At 39.0% G+C, this 16,496-nt stretch overlaps 1 protein-coding gene across 18 annotated transcripts in view; it reads left to right on the top strand.

Moving 5' to 3' along the window:
- LOC126984224 (protein unc-80 homolog) overlaps window positions 1-16,496 on the top strand; it is an 86,357-nt gene that overhangs the window by 9,445 nt on the left and 60,416 nt on the right. For 15 of the 18 annotated variants that reach the window (XM_050837761.1, XM_050837763.1, XM_050837757.1 and 12 more), the window contains 11 exons: window positions 966-986; window positions 1,464-1,609; window positions 1,939-2,107; window positions 2,285-2,439; window positions 6,922-6,992; window positions 8,211-8,222; window positions 11,004-11,143; window positions 11,956-12,039; window positions 13,246-13,305; window positions 13,459-13,610; window positions 13,766-13,909. In XM_050837761.1, the coding sequence (XP_050693718.1) occupies window positions 966-986; window positions 1,464-1,609; window positions 1,939-2,107; window positions 2,285-2,439; window positions 6,922-6,992; window positions 8,211-8,222; window positions 11,004-11,143; window positions 11,956-12,039; window positions 13,246-13,305; window positions 13,459-13,610; window positions 13,766-13,909 (1,154 nt within the window). Of the gene's footprint in view, window positions 1-965; window positions 987-1,463; window positions 1,610-1,938; window positions 2,108-2,284; window positions 2,440-5,039; window positions 5,204-6,921; window positions 6,993-8,210; window positions 8,223-11,003; window positions 11,144-11,955; window positions 12,040-13,245; window positions 13,306-13,458; window positions 13,611-13,765; window positions 13,910-16,496 lie in introns of those variants that run through there. The other 3 variants (XM_050837759.1, XM_050837769.1, XM_050837770.1) reach the window with 3 other exon arrangements.

Here is a 16,496-nt window from a genome sequence, read left to right as displayed (position 1 = left end):
TTTTCGATTGTGGCATATGTAATGCGATTGTTTGATGTATATTGAGTAATTTGTATTATGATCATTCTTACCCTTAATGTGTTTATTGTATCACAAGAGTCAGTAGTATGCACCCTTTTTGCAGATGTATATGTAAGGGTATCAGTTTCTACACAAAAACTTTCCCTGTTCTAGCAATGTTTGTTAACTGCATAATTATAAGCGTTTGCTAACAGTCGAATATATTTAGATTGCCATTCACATATTAACATCTCATACCTACATAGTGAGAATTTGTGCATCACTATTAGATATCTTTGCCTGGAACAACTTTTATATCATAGTCAGTTTGAATAAGCATCTTACGATTGGCAAGATGTTTATAGCTAGTGATTGTAAACTTTGTTTATATGCATGCTTTACACTTATTTGATTTTCCCTAATAAGACAACGATTTGTAGCGTCATAAAGACCACATCACAGGTCGCTTACACTCGACAGAATAACAAGACAGCTCACATAACAGTACGCTAATGATTTTAATATGATCTTAGTTATCACGAAGATAATTAGGATATGGCATTAAAGCATCAATTTGAAAAAAAATACATCATATGTAATTGTGTCATGCAATAAGTGAAACTAAAAGTAATATTATTCTTCAAGAGTGATAAACAAGAACGTTTTCATGAGGATACAGTACACAGTGCAGCAAGGCTTTGTGTTGACGCTGCTTCCGCTACACCTGCTGTTCCTCCTCAGGTTGTGCCGGTAGACTAAAACTGCTGGAATGTGGCCCCTCTGCCACCCTTCAACGGCTGCTTTCTCTCTCTCTCTCTCTCTCTCTCTCTCTCTCTCTCTCTCTCTCTCTCTCTCTCTCTCTAATAGTCAGACAGGTCGTTAGACACATAACTCAACATATCAATACAATAATACGAAGGTTTTCTAACGCCCTCGTCTTTCCCTTCGGTGCACCGCGTCTGCAGGAGATCAAGGAAGCCTCCAAGGTTAGTTATAAATGCATGGGCCCAGCACACTCCTTACAATCATCCACAGAGACTATCATGTATTTACAACCTAATTCCTTTATCGCCCTCTTCACTCACCTGAAGAATCACGTCGTTGTGCATGCACGGCCTTATGAAAATACTATATTACATAACTATTAAAACGTTGGACCAGATTTACTAGTATTTCAGCCAAAAGCATTTCCAGATATCTGTTTGGTTTAAAAATAAGCATGATCATTTTCGCCGCCACTTTTTTTTTTCATTAGTAGTTAAGAAGAATGAGGGACCATAAAAATATCTATACGGTTCCTCCCCAACTCACTCCATAATCTTCTTGATGGACCTGTTGCATGACTGGTGAATGGGTGAATGGCGCCGCTGGTTGATAACATATTTTGCAATGCTGTACCATCTATAGTATACACTTGACTGTACGCCTTGATCATATTTCTGACATATAACCTTCATCGCCAGTCACTGGAGAAGGTACTCGTGCAAAACATCCTCTTCGGACTCTCGCCCTCATTGACCGATGCCATAAAGAGTATTCCAAGATGGAGGTTCATCCAGGCCGCCGTTCCTCACGTGATGCACTGTGCTGCCTCGCTCCTCTACAACAGGTGAATCTCCTGTTACAGGTTAATTTGCTTCCTATAATACAGAAATCGATAATCGAGAAAATCAATGAGGCACAACTTGCCTTGCATGGCAATAGTAGAATCTTGAGAATATTTGGCTTCGAACTAATGTGTAAAGCTTCTCCCCAACTAGATATTATAAAAACATAGACTGTATATTTTTTGTATACGTCTTAGGAATACCGTAGCTTGTAGTTGAGTAAGCACTGCATGCTACAACAATGGAAAATAATTTTCACCTCAAGGAGTTGCCGGAGCATGCAGCTCCATATGATAAATACAAATATTACCTCCATATCCGTCTTCTGCAGGCGGGAGTCCACCATCACCAACCTTGGGGCGGCAGAGACGAAGCTGCTGTACACGCTGCACTGGGTCATCCTGGACGCGGCCGAGGAGTGTGTCGACGCCGACCACGAACGGATCACCGCAAGGGAGGGCGGAGGCGTCACCTACCACTTCTCTGTTGCCACAATCCAGGTAACTTGCTTTTAGTAGTTACTATTTAGGTTAGTCATTTGGCTAGTAATGGTGTACATATTTTGTCCCATAAAACACATCCACCTGGCAATACACGCTTAGCATCAAATTGTACGTACACATTGTCAATCACAAGGCTTATATTTCTGTAATATTTTATTTCATGGTCATCAACAGGTCTTCGTATATCTCTTCGCTCCTCTTCTCCACACACTGAAGGAATCAGACTTCCAGAATTTCAGGCTTGAAAACGGATTAAAAATCTGGGCTGCGTTGTGGGAGTATCGCCACCCGGATGTGCCGGCCTTCACGACGCCCGTCAGGCCCCGCAGGTAGCTAATAAGAACATAAGAACATAAGAACGCAGGAGTCTGCAAGAGGCCGGTAGGCCTGTACGAGGCAGCTCCTTTGACCCTAAGCTCCCGTGTATCTAACCCCACCTAATATCGCTGTCCATGAATTTATCTAGTCTATTTTTGAATGTGACAATTGTATTGGCACTCACCACATGACTGCTAAGCCTATTCCACTCATCCACCACCCTGTTAGTAAACCAATTTTTGCCTATGTCCCTGTTGAATCTGAATTTATCCAGTTTAAACCCGTTACTTCGTGTCCTACCCGGTTCTCTTACCAACAAAACCTTATGAATGTCTCCCTTATTAACCCTGGAACACTGAACCTGTTTCCCTGTTACACGGCCACTGAACGTGGGTAGTTTATACCCGATTTTGGAAAATTAAAGAAAAATAGTAAATATACAAATTTATTAATCCTATATATTCCTCTTACTTAGTAATGAAACTATTAAATTAGAAAACTTACTTTAAGAAACTTAAATTAAAAGCAAAAAGAAAGGAATGTAAAAAGTGAAAATTTTGAATGTTTTGCAAAAAATAAAAATCGCTCAGATGCTTCCAAGGATGTCAGGCTCTCATCCCAGGGGTCATCAATGCACAGGCGATTTTTAGTGCACCAGAAATGACAAATTGTGGAATATAATCTGTTTTTGCTTATAAAACCCATTGAAACTGTATAAAAGGCTACTAAGATACAATAAACATCTCCACTGGTGTCTATCCCTTGCAACCTCCTGTCATTGATGTTGAAACTTTTGAAGTACTTATTGAAATGGCTTATTATATTTTTTTTACATAACATAAACACTTTATCTCAAAATCTTAGTTTTATATTTATTACCTACCTCAGCCTTAGAGGCAATCGACACCTGAAACGTGTCTTCTTGTCTGCTCATCTCGGCTGCCGATGCTCCAGCACCTGCAGCTGTGCCAGAGGAGGTTGAGGAGCACACCTGTCTTATGGCCAGCTTCACCTGGCGATGCTGAGACAGGTTGTTCATCCGTTGTTGGATTATTTGCCTTGTATATAATCCAGGAGTTAATACCATCCCAAAGAAAACACACAATGGCCACCTATTTGTTTGCACTGAACGTGGGTAAACGGTACCCGAACACGTCTGTAGCGCAAAATCCAGGCAGAGTAAACCCATAGGGTAGAATGAAGTCCCAGCGCGCTGGCTTGTGGGGAAGAGGGTGGAACACGAATGACGTCACCTACCACGTTCAGTGTTCCAGGGTTAAAGCCCTTCATCCATTTATAAACCTCGATCATGTCTCCACGCACCCTTCGCCTTTCTAGAGAATGCAAGTTTAACTGTTTGAGTCTTTCCTCGTATGGCAAGTCTCTCTCTCTCTCTCTCTCTCTCTCTCTCTCTCTCTCTCTCTCTCTCTCTCTCTCATCTTAAATAAGTCGAGGAAATCCAGAGGTATCATTTACAATAAAAGCGCTATCACTTCACCAACCACGTGGCTGCCGTGACGTGGATGAGGACAGCAAACCTCGAGCCGCGGGTTTCTCTTTATAGCGTCCGCCTCGCGTCTCGAGGGTCCGGGATTCGAAGTTGGGCTTGCTTGAATTTTTCCAGAGGAGAGAAAAATCTCTGAAGAATGTCTGAGTACAATTAGGCCAACTTTGGAACACGGCATTGGCAACGTAGAGTGTTATAGAACTTTAGAAAGCAAGAACAACTTGGTTATCTTGATCGAAGAAGTATATTGGGTTGGGCGTTGAAGGTATCGGTGAAGTTAGGTCGTTGGAGAGCGCTGGTGGACCATTTATAGTTTTACCAGGCAGACATAATTATCTTGTGCTACAAAACATTATCTTGTAGATAGGAAAGAGTGTGGAGAGGGATTCTTAATTAACGATAATCTAGCAGGGAACGTTGGATTCTTCAGCATCAATGGAAGAAAAGTGAGTGGGAATCATTATCAAGCTGAGCAAAAAAATCAAACTTAAAATACTTCAAGCTTGTGCACCAACATCAACTAGCAACAACGATGAGGTAGAAAAGTTGTATGAAGATGTGGTACTAGCAAAGAAAGAGCATAAAACCTAATTTATGAGAGACTTTAACGCTGAAGTAGGAACCAAAAATGGTGGTGTTAACAAGGTCAAGCCCCGCTCACAAAGACAGGAACAAAACCACTCAAAAGACCCGCTGGAAGGGCAAGGCAGATGGTGGAGCTCCCCTGTCTTTCTTGGCATTGATTTATAATTTATACAGTACAAAAGAAAGCCTAACGCTTTACTCCAATACTCCAGGAATCATAGGTTTATGAGGTGGGGGGAGGAGGGTGACGAGCGGAACGAACATGCACAGGTGGGGTAAATTTCTTGAAAAATAAGAACTTTTAGGGGCATTTTGAGGCCGATATAGAAAACATTGGGGGGGTATAGCCCCCTAGCCCTCCGGATATTATGAACAGAAGACAGAAAAAATGTACAGAATCACGGCAGTCATATGAAGAAAACCAAAATGATGTTATAGGATTTTTTTTTTTTATATTCTGCAAAGGTAAAAGAATACCGTTGCATAGGCTACACTTCGCCCATCAGCTGAACCGAGCTCTGAGTCAGAGGACGAGCGGCGAGGAATGAGCACCGCGTTATCTAGAAGCCATTTGCGTTTGTGCTTCTGTTTTCTTACTGTTTCGTCCATTTCTACGCACAAGCATGAATCTCAGTGATAATAACAGTGAGGTCAGTGTCACCCAGTGTCCCAGTGTCACCAAGGTAAGAAAAAGGAGCCCTGAACGGCGATCGGGTGAAAACAAGCTGTGGGTTTACAAATTATAGGCTGCCCTTGCCCTCTCAAATATCAAAACCTTTCTTACCAACATTTACTTTCAACTTCCTCCTCATGTACACTGTCACCTCTATTCACAATCCTCTTACTGCCAATGGTGCATTTCCCCGCCGCAATGTTATCAATCTCATCTGTATTAGGAATCCCTTCTTTTGAGCTGTTCTGCTTTGTATCGCTTCGTAGGCACTTCTTTACACTTATGTACTTCACTACGCACTCTTAGTTACTTCACTGTGCACACTTTAATACTTCACCCTGCCCTGAACTCTTTGGGTAAAGATTCGTATTAGGTCCGTGCCAGTATCTCATAATCTACTTTATGAAACATCAGTATCTCTTCATATATCTTTTCTACAAACCTTCAACAGTCATGGAAACGCCTTGAAAATCCAATTCAAGGACTTTTTTTTTTACTCTTGAAAACAGGGGATAATGTTTACGGAAGCGCGTCGCCTCCTCTGGCGGCGGCCGCGACGACGCTGCAGCCGCCGCAGCCGTAAAATAGCTCGCAGAGGGTTTAGGGTCGGGGAGCATATTTAAACTACTCCAACCGAACTTTACGACCTACCAACGGGGGGGGGCTCCCCCCCCCCCCAGGGCCCCCCCCACATGTATATGTGACTAATTTCAGCAAGGAGGTATTTCTCGCAACACCGGCTGCACCGTCGCCAGAGGAGGCTATACGCGCTTTCGTAAACATTATCCCCTATTTTCAAGAGTAAAAAAAAAAGTCCTTGAATTGGATTTTCAAAGCGTTTCCATGACTGTTGAAGGTTTGTAGAAAAAATATGTGAAGAGATACTGATGTTTCATAAGGTAGGTAATGAGATACTGGCACGGACCTAAAACGAATCTTAACCCTCTGTTTGTATACTTTGCTTTTCTATTTTCTTTTCCATTGTTTTCTTCACTTTAGCTTACTGTGGACTTTTCCTTTTGCATTTCTCAGTTCCCAGCTAATTGGCCGCCATGGTGATGTCATCGTGTCGGCTTCAAACAGTTGTGATCGAGTTTTGCTCCATGTGATAAAGTGTAACATTCCATCTCTCACTCCTGCTGCTCCAACCCACTGCAGTCCACTGTGATATGCTCTCAAAGGCCTCGTTGGGGGAAAGATGACAAACTTAAGCCTCAAAATGGAAGGAAAACAAGAGCCAAAATGTCAGCATCATGCAGGAAAGAAATTCACCAAACAATGCAAGGCCCCCCCCCCCAAAAAAAAAAAAGAAGAAAAAAAAGAGGTTTTCAGCCCCCAAAATAAACAAAAATGATTGCTTCTCTGTCGCTCTGGTACCAATTAACATTTTTCCTATTGATTTAATTAATGATTAGCATTTGACGTGGAGTGTATAATGTGGACTGAAACCCCATTCCCATTGTTTTCCGCTCTGAGCGCTCACATCTTGTGGTGAATAAAGGGAACCCACGCTCTTGTCTTCGACTTGTACACAGGATGCTCATACATCAAGTCACCGCTCGTAAATCAAGACAATTTAGTGAATCTTTTTTGCTCTTAAATCAAAAGCACTTGTAAAGTATGGCACTCGTAACCCGAGGTATTACTGTATATGTAATTTCAGTCTTCATCTGTGCTCCTGTTACATGTTTTATGATTATATTTGGATAATTGAATGATCCCTTTCAGACAGGTTCTCCGTGCCCGGAAGATGCGACGATCCAACACGCAGTTTGGAGATGTCTTCTTAGGAGGAGGAGGTAAGAAGCAAATTTTTCTCTTGGTATTGAGTATAATTCTTATTCTCCCAAAATATAAATATGATAATGCTTGATTGAACTACCATTGCCCCTCCTTATGTTGACTGCTTGAATACAGCAACTGACAGTTTTTTTTTTTAATATCAACACAAATTTTAAAAAAATTATACTTGTGTAGGTATTCACTTCTTATGACACTCACTCTAGGAGAATTGTTTTTTTTAATACCATACCTGATAATCATTAAATATCATGGAATATTTAATTCATTTTTTAGAATCCTGATTCACTTATGAATAAGAGAGAAACAATTAAAAATATACATTTGCCATCTTTAAAAGCATCCAGTCCTTTGATAAGTTTCTGATTTGAATATTAAGGGCAGCACTTGGAGGATGTGACTCAATCTGGATATTGTGTAGTGCAGCGGTTCCCAAAGTGTGGTGCGCGCACCCCTGGGTGTGTGTGAGCTGATCACTAGGGGTGCATAAGGAGAAAAAAATAATGTAATGGTAGATTATGTGTCTCATTAAAATTTCAAACATGTCATTAACTGCCATTGTTTTATAACTAATGTATGCTGTACGTTTCAGCGGAATTGTCTGTTCTTTGTTTGAAACTTACCCAGACTCTGAGCACATTCATATCCACCCCCAGGTACATTTTTGTTCAGTTTTGATAGCCGTCGCTCAGAGCCTCATACTTTGCGAGCACAAAATCTGTAAAAATGGACAAAATTTTAGGAAATTGACAGGACCTTAGTACTGCTCGAGTCTTAGCTGGGGTGCGTGGACTTAGTCACCGGCTGGGAGGTGGTGCGTGGCCTGAAAAGTTTGGGAACCGCTGGTGTAGTGGCTCTGTGCCCAACTTTTTTTTATTACAAAACTTAGAAAGTATGGATTTAGAATTACTATAGACTTAGGGAGTCATAAGCATTACATATTTAGCCACTGTAAGAGTTCAGGGCATAATTTGCTTTTTTATTTTAACATGTATACATGTTAAAACATTGATAGGTATGCATTCAAAATAATGAGTACAGTCAACTTTTTTCTTCACAATTTAGTGATAATTAAAGTGTCCACAGGCAGCTTATTTAAGTAGCCACTACAATCTTGCATATTTCTTTTCTGCTTGGACTGATTTTTATTGATTTGTGCTGGAACAATAAGTATGTAAGTGAATATACATAAATTTTTTCCTTCCTCATGTGGACAGCAGGTCGACTAGGTAGGCCAGTTCTGATGCTTGCATGCCCAAGAGTTTGCATGCCTGCACCTGTCTGCCCTGCTGTAATGGGCAGGTGACCTGTTAGCTCACTGTCAGTTGCCTTAGCACTTCACTCTTATGATGCTCAGATGCTCAGCAGCAAACCATATATCATCATCATCATCTCATTGACGCCTGCTCCTAGGAGCTCCTACCAGGGGATGGCCACGGCAGAAGAGTTTCCATCTTTCTCTATTCAGGCACTCCCTCCTTGCCTGCTCAAAGTTCTCAAGAATCTTTCACCTCTCTCCCTAACGTACTCCTGCACTCTATCCCTCCATTTCACTGGAGGACGTCCTCTAACATTCCCTCCCTCTATTTCGCTCACATGCACCCTCCTGGTCATCTTACTCTCCTCCATTCACTCCATGTGACCAAACCACTTTAAAGTCTGTCGCTTCACTTCTACCCCTCCACACTTCTTCCCTTTACCCCTACGACACATTTCAAAACACTCATACACACTTTCATTACTCATTCCATCCATTCTTCTCACACCACATGCACTCCTCAAATAACTCATTTCCACTGCCTGCAGTCTAGACCTCTGACTGTCATTCCAGGCCCATGTTTTGCTTGCATATGTGAGGGTTGGTACTAGTATTGTATTTCTCAAATCCCTCTTTACCTCCATGCTCACACTTTTGCCGTTCATGATATGTCCCAAAGACCCTACCACCCTTCTTCCTTGCAATGCGCTTTCTCTTGTCTCTCCCTCCGTACCACCATGCTTACACATAACTGATCCAAGATACTTAAACTCATTAACCTCCTCCATTTCTTCACCATTCAAAATTATTTTGCATTCTTTTTCACATTCGATTCCCACTCTATATGGGCATACAAAATCCACGACCTCACTTCTACTCCGCTCACAAACCATCACTTTACTTTTGTTGACATTTACTTCCAGCTTTCTCCTTTTATATACACTATCAAAAACACTGACCAAATTTTTAAGTCACTTTCATTTTCTGCAATGAGCACTGTGTCATCAGCAAATAAGATTGAATTCAGCACCCACTTTCTTCCCTTAGCGTACATTTTTACTCCAACTTCCCCAACTTTGCCCTTCATTTCTCTCATAACACCATCCATATAAATATTGAACAACCAGGGTGACATGACACACCCCTGCCTTTAGCCCACTTTTATCTAAAAATGTTCACTTGTTTCTCCACCAATTTTGACACATGCAGATGCATCTACATAGAAAGACTTTATTGCATTAAGCAGTTTTCCTCCCACACCATATATCTTTAAAGCACCCCACAATGCCATTCAATCGACTCTGTCATAAGCTTTTTCTAAATCCATGAAGGCAGAGTATAGTTTATTTCCTTTTGCTAATATTTTTTCTACTACCATCCTGAAGGCAAATATCTGATCCACACATCCCCTTCCCTGCCTGAAGCTTCCTTGTTCTTCACTGATTTTCTCTTCTGTAAGTCTTTGCTCCCTTTCTATTATGACTTTTCCATATACTGTACTGTATCTTTCCGGGTATACTCAGGAGACTAATACCTCTGTAGCTCCCACACTCCCCTCTCCTGCCCTTCCCCTTGTAAACTGGGACAATAATGGCTTTTGTCCAGTCTTATGCCCCCCCCCCTTCCCATGCCACTTCACATATCTTGACCATCCATTTAGTAACTACATCTCCTCCACACTTCAACATTTCTGCTGTGATTCCATCAATTCCTATATAAAAGTATAATTTAGGAATATGTTATAATCATATTTTTTTCTCAACTTCAAGAAATAGCAATTACTTTTCTTTATTAGCACATAACATTGGAGCCTTTTTATGCAGTTTTTATGCAGCTGAACTTATATATTATTGGTGATTGTGAATCAGAAGCAGATCTAGCTTAGCACAGAACAGCAGATGATATCACTGTACAGCATCTGCGTAGCAAGTAGCTTAGCCAGTCAACTGATTACTGTTGTTAAGGTATATATATATATATATATATATATATATATATATATATATATATATATATATATATATATATATCTCTCTCTCTCTCTCTCTCTCTCTCTCTCTCTCTCTCTCTCTCTCTCTCTCTCTCTCTCTCTCTCTCTCTCTCTCTCTCTCTCTCTCTCTCTCTCTCTCTCTCTCTCTCTCTCTCTCTCTCTCTCTCTCTCTCTAGATATAGATATAGATAGATAGATAGATAGATATAGATATAGATATAGATATATGATGGCAATGTCAAATGTGTTAGTCAAATGTTGCACATTATAATTGCCACATAGTTACATTCTGATTTTGCTATGTAAACAACACTGTATGCATTTACATATTGATTACTATTCAATCCCCCCAAATTTTTACTGTAATGTAAATATTTGTTCTCCGGCTTAGCTTAATTTTCCAAGGTTTTTGCCTTTTTCTGGCATAATTCTTCTTAGTTGTAAGTTTTGTGAACTAGTCATCTCTCTCATCCGTCATTTTGCTTAGGCACCTTTACTGTTGCTTATATAGGTATCTTCGCGGTCGCTGAGGTACCTACACTATTAAGTGTTGGGCTTTGTGTACAGCCTTTTTTTTCTCTCTCTCATCCTCTCCTAGGAGCTGCTCACTGTATTTCTTTGATGTTAAATTTTATCATTAATTAAATCTGGTTCCCTGCTTTAGTAATTGTTTTTCCTACTTTCCTTCGTAAATGTAACTAGTATTTTTTTATTATTCAATTATTTTCATTTCTTAAAATAATATTTCCTCATACATTCCAGGCATTACCCCTGATGATGATAATCTTCTTTTCCTGTTGAATGGAGGGAAGAGTCGCTCCATCACGCCACCTCCCAGTGAGCCCACGTCATCCTCAACACAAGATTCAAGGATACCAGATGCAGCCAAACTTGATGAAGAGGTAAGTTGATGTAGAATTGCATTAACTGTTAGTTATAAGTTTGACCATGATACTTTGTTGCTTTTAACCCTCTCACGCACTTTCACGCCAATGGTGCGTATATATCTTCAAGTAAGGCTAGAAAATTCAATGGCAAGCCTCAGTATCCTGTGAGAGCTAGGAAGTGCAATTATACCAATGAATAGATTAGAGTGGGGACCACAGAGCATTCTGACCTCTTCCAAGATGGGAAAGTGACAATTTGGCTTCTCTGCAGGCTAGGTGGCTTTTTTTCTTTGTGCCAAACTCTAGTATTTTGACATGCAAACCACTGCACCACTGTATTTGCCTTCCTGTATTGTCAATATTTTTCTTTACAGAAGCTGTAATTTTTTTTATGTTTTATACTTCTATTGAAAAAAATAGGAGACGAACGTTATTCCACATTCCATTTAATTTATTGTGATTTGTCATGGAATATATATATATATATATATATATATATATATATATATATATCTATATATATATATATATATATATATATATATATATATATATATATATTAACTGGGAGCCCCATTGTATAAATAAAGTCTGCTAACATTTTGGAAAGGTTTTAGTCATTATCAAGAATATTTGGCTGAAGATTTTTTTTTTTTATGGTAAACATTATGTGTAGTATATATCATACTCAGTCAACATATTTCCTTTTATTTAAGAAAGTCATAGGGGTGATGTGTGTACTCTGCCATCTTTCTTCCAATCTTCAATGGCATTGTGTGTTGGTGAGCTATGTGGAAGTATGTCCTTTTCTCTTCCTCCTGTGTTAGTTGCGGATCCTGAGCGGAGCGCGTGAGTCCACCTTTCCTGAGACCATCCCAGAAGAGACATCCAGCACAGAGGAGGAGCATGTGGTAGGTGTTAATTGTGCTGTTCGCATTGGGGTGTAACCAGATAGCACCTTTTTAAAAAATGTTAGTGAGGAAAGTATATCCCATAGTGGGTGATGTAAAAGTGCTTATAGAAGTTGTTTGTTTATACCAATATTGTTAAAATTATTTATTGATTCTTTTTATGAGCATGTAATTTAATGAAATGCTGTTAAAATATTTAAGCTGTGTAATTAGAGAGGGGCTTATGCACATCATATTGTTTGGGTATATTAGCCCCTCAGCCTCTACATGCCTAATTTCTTAATGCATTTTCTTAAATACCCTATTTACGTAGACATTAAGAAATTTGCTGTCTATTATTAATATTCTTATGTATTTCTCGAGTCAGGTTTTAATTTGATTGTGCCCAACATTAAAGAGCAAATCCATATAATAAAAACTAAAACTTCTGTCCCTGAATTTATGCCTCTAGTAAGACATCTCTGGGACAGCAAAACCAAAACAACATCAGTCTGCAGAGCACATTCACTGTATTCACTGGTATCCACACCAAGAAAATGGACCAAATACCACCAGAAACCTGGACAACTGTTGAGTCTAACCCTTAGACTACAGGTGTAGTAGTCATGTAACACCTCAGAATCCTTGATCATGGCTATGGGTGTAGTTATATTACTCAGGCCATTTCTCACTGGAATATTTCAGTGAATGTAGCAAAAATGGGTCATATGTGCCTCTGCTATTATTAGTGTAAATTTCATCAGTTGGTAACTTCCTCCTATTAGTTTGTCCTTCCCATGCTGTCAAGATCAACAAGTCACGTGAAAATATTACAGCCTACGGAGAAAAAAAATTGCATCAAATTTTTACATTCTTTTGTGTGAAAATACTGAATGAGACTGAAAAAGCTGTAGGTACTGTGCTGAGAAAGACAGAACCCCACTCACACACGCACTCCTTTCCTTTTTATCACAATAGACTGGTCCTCTATGTCACAGTTTAGTGATGTTTTTGGCAATTGAGGTGAAGCAAGATTTATGTTTTGAAGAAGGGATTTCACATACTGTAGTTCATTGATGTTTTGTAGTCTCATGCCCTTACATTAATATAGCTCAGGTTTATGGTAAAGGAAAATATTGTGCCAGGTAAATGATAAACATGCATAAGGCACTCTCTAGTAAATGTTATATAAATTTGTATTATGAGATTTTCTCTCATTTCCACAAGGTGATATTTCGTCTAGGATCATATCCTGACAATGATGGGAGAGAGTCTCATGTCTACAAGGTATGTCCATTAGTTTATGGTATGTAACTAATTTCCTTTTTGGTTGTATAGTTGCTATGTAATTCACCTTGTTGTGTTGATAGTGCTTTTGTATATTTGAATATCTGATTTTAAATTTTGATTTTGAAAGAATATGGCCCTTGGTATTTGCAGGCAGAGCATCCTTCTTCCTTTCTTCGTCCTCCAATCGTTGAGATCAGTGACACCACTGCCACTACCACCCAGCCACCATCCCTGGCAGCCTCCACACCCACAGAGTCCCATACACCCAGACTTAATGAGATCAATGCATCTGCTAAGACAAGGCAAGTTCATATGTTTATGAAGACATCATAATCAACATGTTATTGGGTGATAGCAATCATAGATCCCTGGAATTGTTATGCCATATCCCAAGTACATTTTTTTCACAATAACTCAGTTGGTAAGCTTAAGTCATGAGTGTAATAATTCTGTGCAGCATCTCGGGGGGCGGGGCTAAACCAAGCTCTTTGGTGGACCCCACCCTGGCCACATTCCTTGATGTGGCTGTGATGCGATGCCTCTTTGTGCCCCAGTGGATGGAGGAAGGAGTATATTGGGCACTGAATTTTATCTATAGAAGGTAAGGTGGAGGTGAAGAACCTTCCTCTGGCTTTGTATTCTTAATGTACCCAGCCACCACAGTTTTAGTCTATTTTAGACATAAGTTTTATTGAGAGTTGTGTGTACTGAATAACTGAGATGATATGTATTTGGTTTTGAAGTATGACCACCAATAATCTGAATGGATGTAATTGATGAGAGGACATGTTAATTAGGAACCATTTGGAGGCATAGAAAGAAACCAGTACTAAATGTCAATTTACTCAGAGAATGCCAATTTAATCTTTTCATTCCTTTCATCAAATGTTGAATATATGAAACACTCTTTCTGGTGTATGAACAGTCAACCATAATGTTATGGATAAGTCTGAAGGATGATCTAGTAACTGTGGTGGCTGAAACACAAATCTGTGTACTATTTAATTTATAGTCCCTGCTGACAAGTAGAGCCAAGCAGTGGAGGGTAACAATGTAAGAGTTCAATAATTGCTTAGTAATCAATCAACGTGCTAGTATAAAGTAATGGCTCTACCAGTGCTCCATAGACTGAATTGACTTAATCGCATGGTTCAGCTGATAAAGAAAACCTAATAAGCAGTTGCCTTAACCCTCTGTTCTTCCTATGTAGGGGTGTATCTGTTCTTCCTATGTATGGATGTACTCTAGAGCAGTGGTTCCCAACCTTTTCAAAGCCACGGACCAGTTGAGCAAGTGAAAAAAATTCTGCGGACCAGTACCATAGGCATAGATCCAAACATACACTGAGATTTATATAGTCCATATACATATTTTATTTTTTCAGCAATTTAAAATTTAATGGGACAATGTCATGTAATGTAATGTTTCACATTATACAAAGTAAAGTGATTATAAAGGCTAAATTATTCAAGTGGATGCCGTGAGGGAAAAATACAACACTAGCTACAGCTTTTAGTACTACAGTAGACATAGAAAAGACTAGCTGTCATGGTGATAGATTTATGTCCCTATTTCAAGGTCTATCAATACACCAAAATGTAATATCTCATGTTTTACAAATGAAATTAGAAATCCATGTATAAGCGGTATTACTTGTAATCCTGAACAGAATAAAAAGTCACTAATAAAGCGATTTGGCAAACCAGCAAATCATGGGCCACGGACCGGCACCTGTCTGCGGACCATAGGTTGGGAACCACTGCTCTAGAGGACATCCAAACTGTGGTTATGGAAGCTCAGCTCTGGAAGTTTACCATTCAAAATATATATTACTACTTCTGTAGGTAGTTTTACTTATCATAAATTCAATGCTTCTTCTCATTTAACTTTTTCAGTGTAGACAGACAAGCCTTTATGATTTACATGGTTATGAAACAGAATTCTTTGGCCAAAATTGAAGACCAGAGTCATCAAGCATTTTAAGTTATTTTTTTTCTTGGAATAATATTTGAATAATCTTTAATAAAAGTGTATGGCATTTTTTAACTATCAGTTGTAGGGATGCATATTAGGTGTGACTCACATGACTGTTTTTTTTATTCTCTTATGTATGTGAATTGCCATTCACATAGTCTCATTCACATAAATAAAATGTTTTCCACATAAGTAATTGGGAGACATTCAGAGTTGAGCTTTGAGTCTGGTTTGTCATTTGCCATGTTTCATTCTTTAGGGCAAGAAGATGGACCTTTTTCATTATGGAAATATATCATAAAAAACAACTATGAGAAAGGTTATAAAGTTTCATCATGTAATATACAAATGTATGATCTTATAGTATTATAATAAATAACAAAATATTTACCCTTATGGTGCTTGAAGAAGTAAGGCATAATTGAACTAATTAATCTTTCAAAAACTGGATTGCATAATTGTTATTTATTCATTTTTTTTAACAAAGAATAGGCTTAACCTTGCATTTGATTAGAACTGTGAATGAATGTAGAGTATTTATAGAGGAAACTTCGTTTGTAAATTGTGTTGTTATATGAATTGTAGATGATCAAAATACAAGAAAATGAGTGAAAAGTTGATAAATACATTAATGAAAATTTGAGGCAAACTTTTGGCCTTATTAAGCAAAAGAAAATCAGGTTCCAGTTTAATACTGATTTGATGTACAAACCAGATTGTAAACCCTAACCATGATCAATTGCTGTCTGGTCATACTCCTGTAGCAGACAACCCTCTACTTAGTATTATTAGTCTTGTCTTCTGTACATTTACCTAACTCATGAAAATATGTCATAATTGGACTATCCCAAAGAGCAATATGTGGAAGGCAAGACTAACTTTAGGTAGGCTATTATGTTTTAAATACCCCAAACTGTAGCTTAACAGCCCTCCTTTAAGCCTGAGGTTAAAGTACCTAGTATCTGACAGCACTTCTTTTTCTGCCCTCTGTCCCCAACTTGACTCTCTAGAGCACAAAGGTGAGATTTTGTGGAGAGGGCACTGCTTGAGAGTGTACATATGTATGTAGGGGCAGTGTGAGAGAGGCTGAGGTAGAAGATTATGGAATGGTGTTTTGTAGGAACAGTGGGAATGGGAATGTAGTGGAACGTGTGTGACATTAAAATGAAAGACAATGGGGAGTTTTGTAAATGTGAAATGGGAGAGGTTATGAT

Source organism: Eriocheir sinensis, chromosome 56 (genome assembly GCF_024679095.1).
Source record: "Eriocheir sinensis breed Jianghai 21 chromosome 56, ASM2467909v1, whole genome shotgun sequence".
NCBI lineage: Eukaryota > Metazoa > Arthropoda > Malacostraca > Decapoda > Varunidae > Eriocheir > Eriocheir sinensis.
Note: the sequence above shows the minus strand (reverse complement) of the source record. Positions and strands in the feature narration are given on the sequence as shown.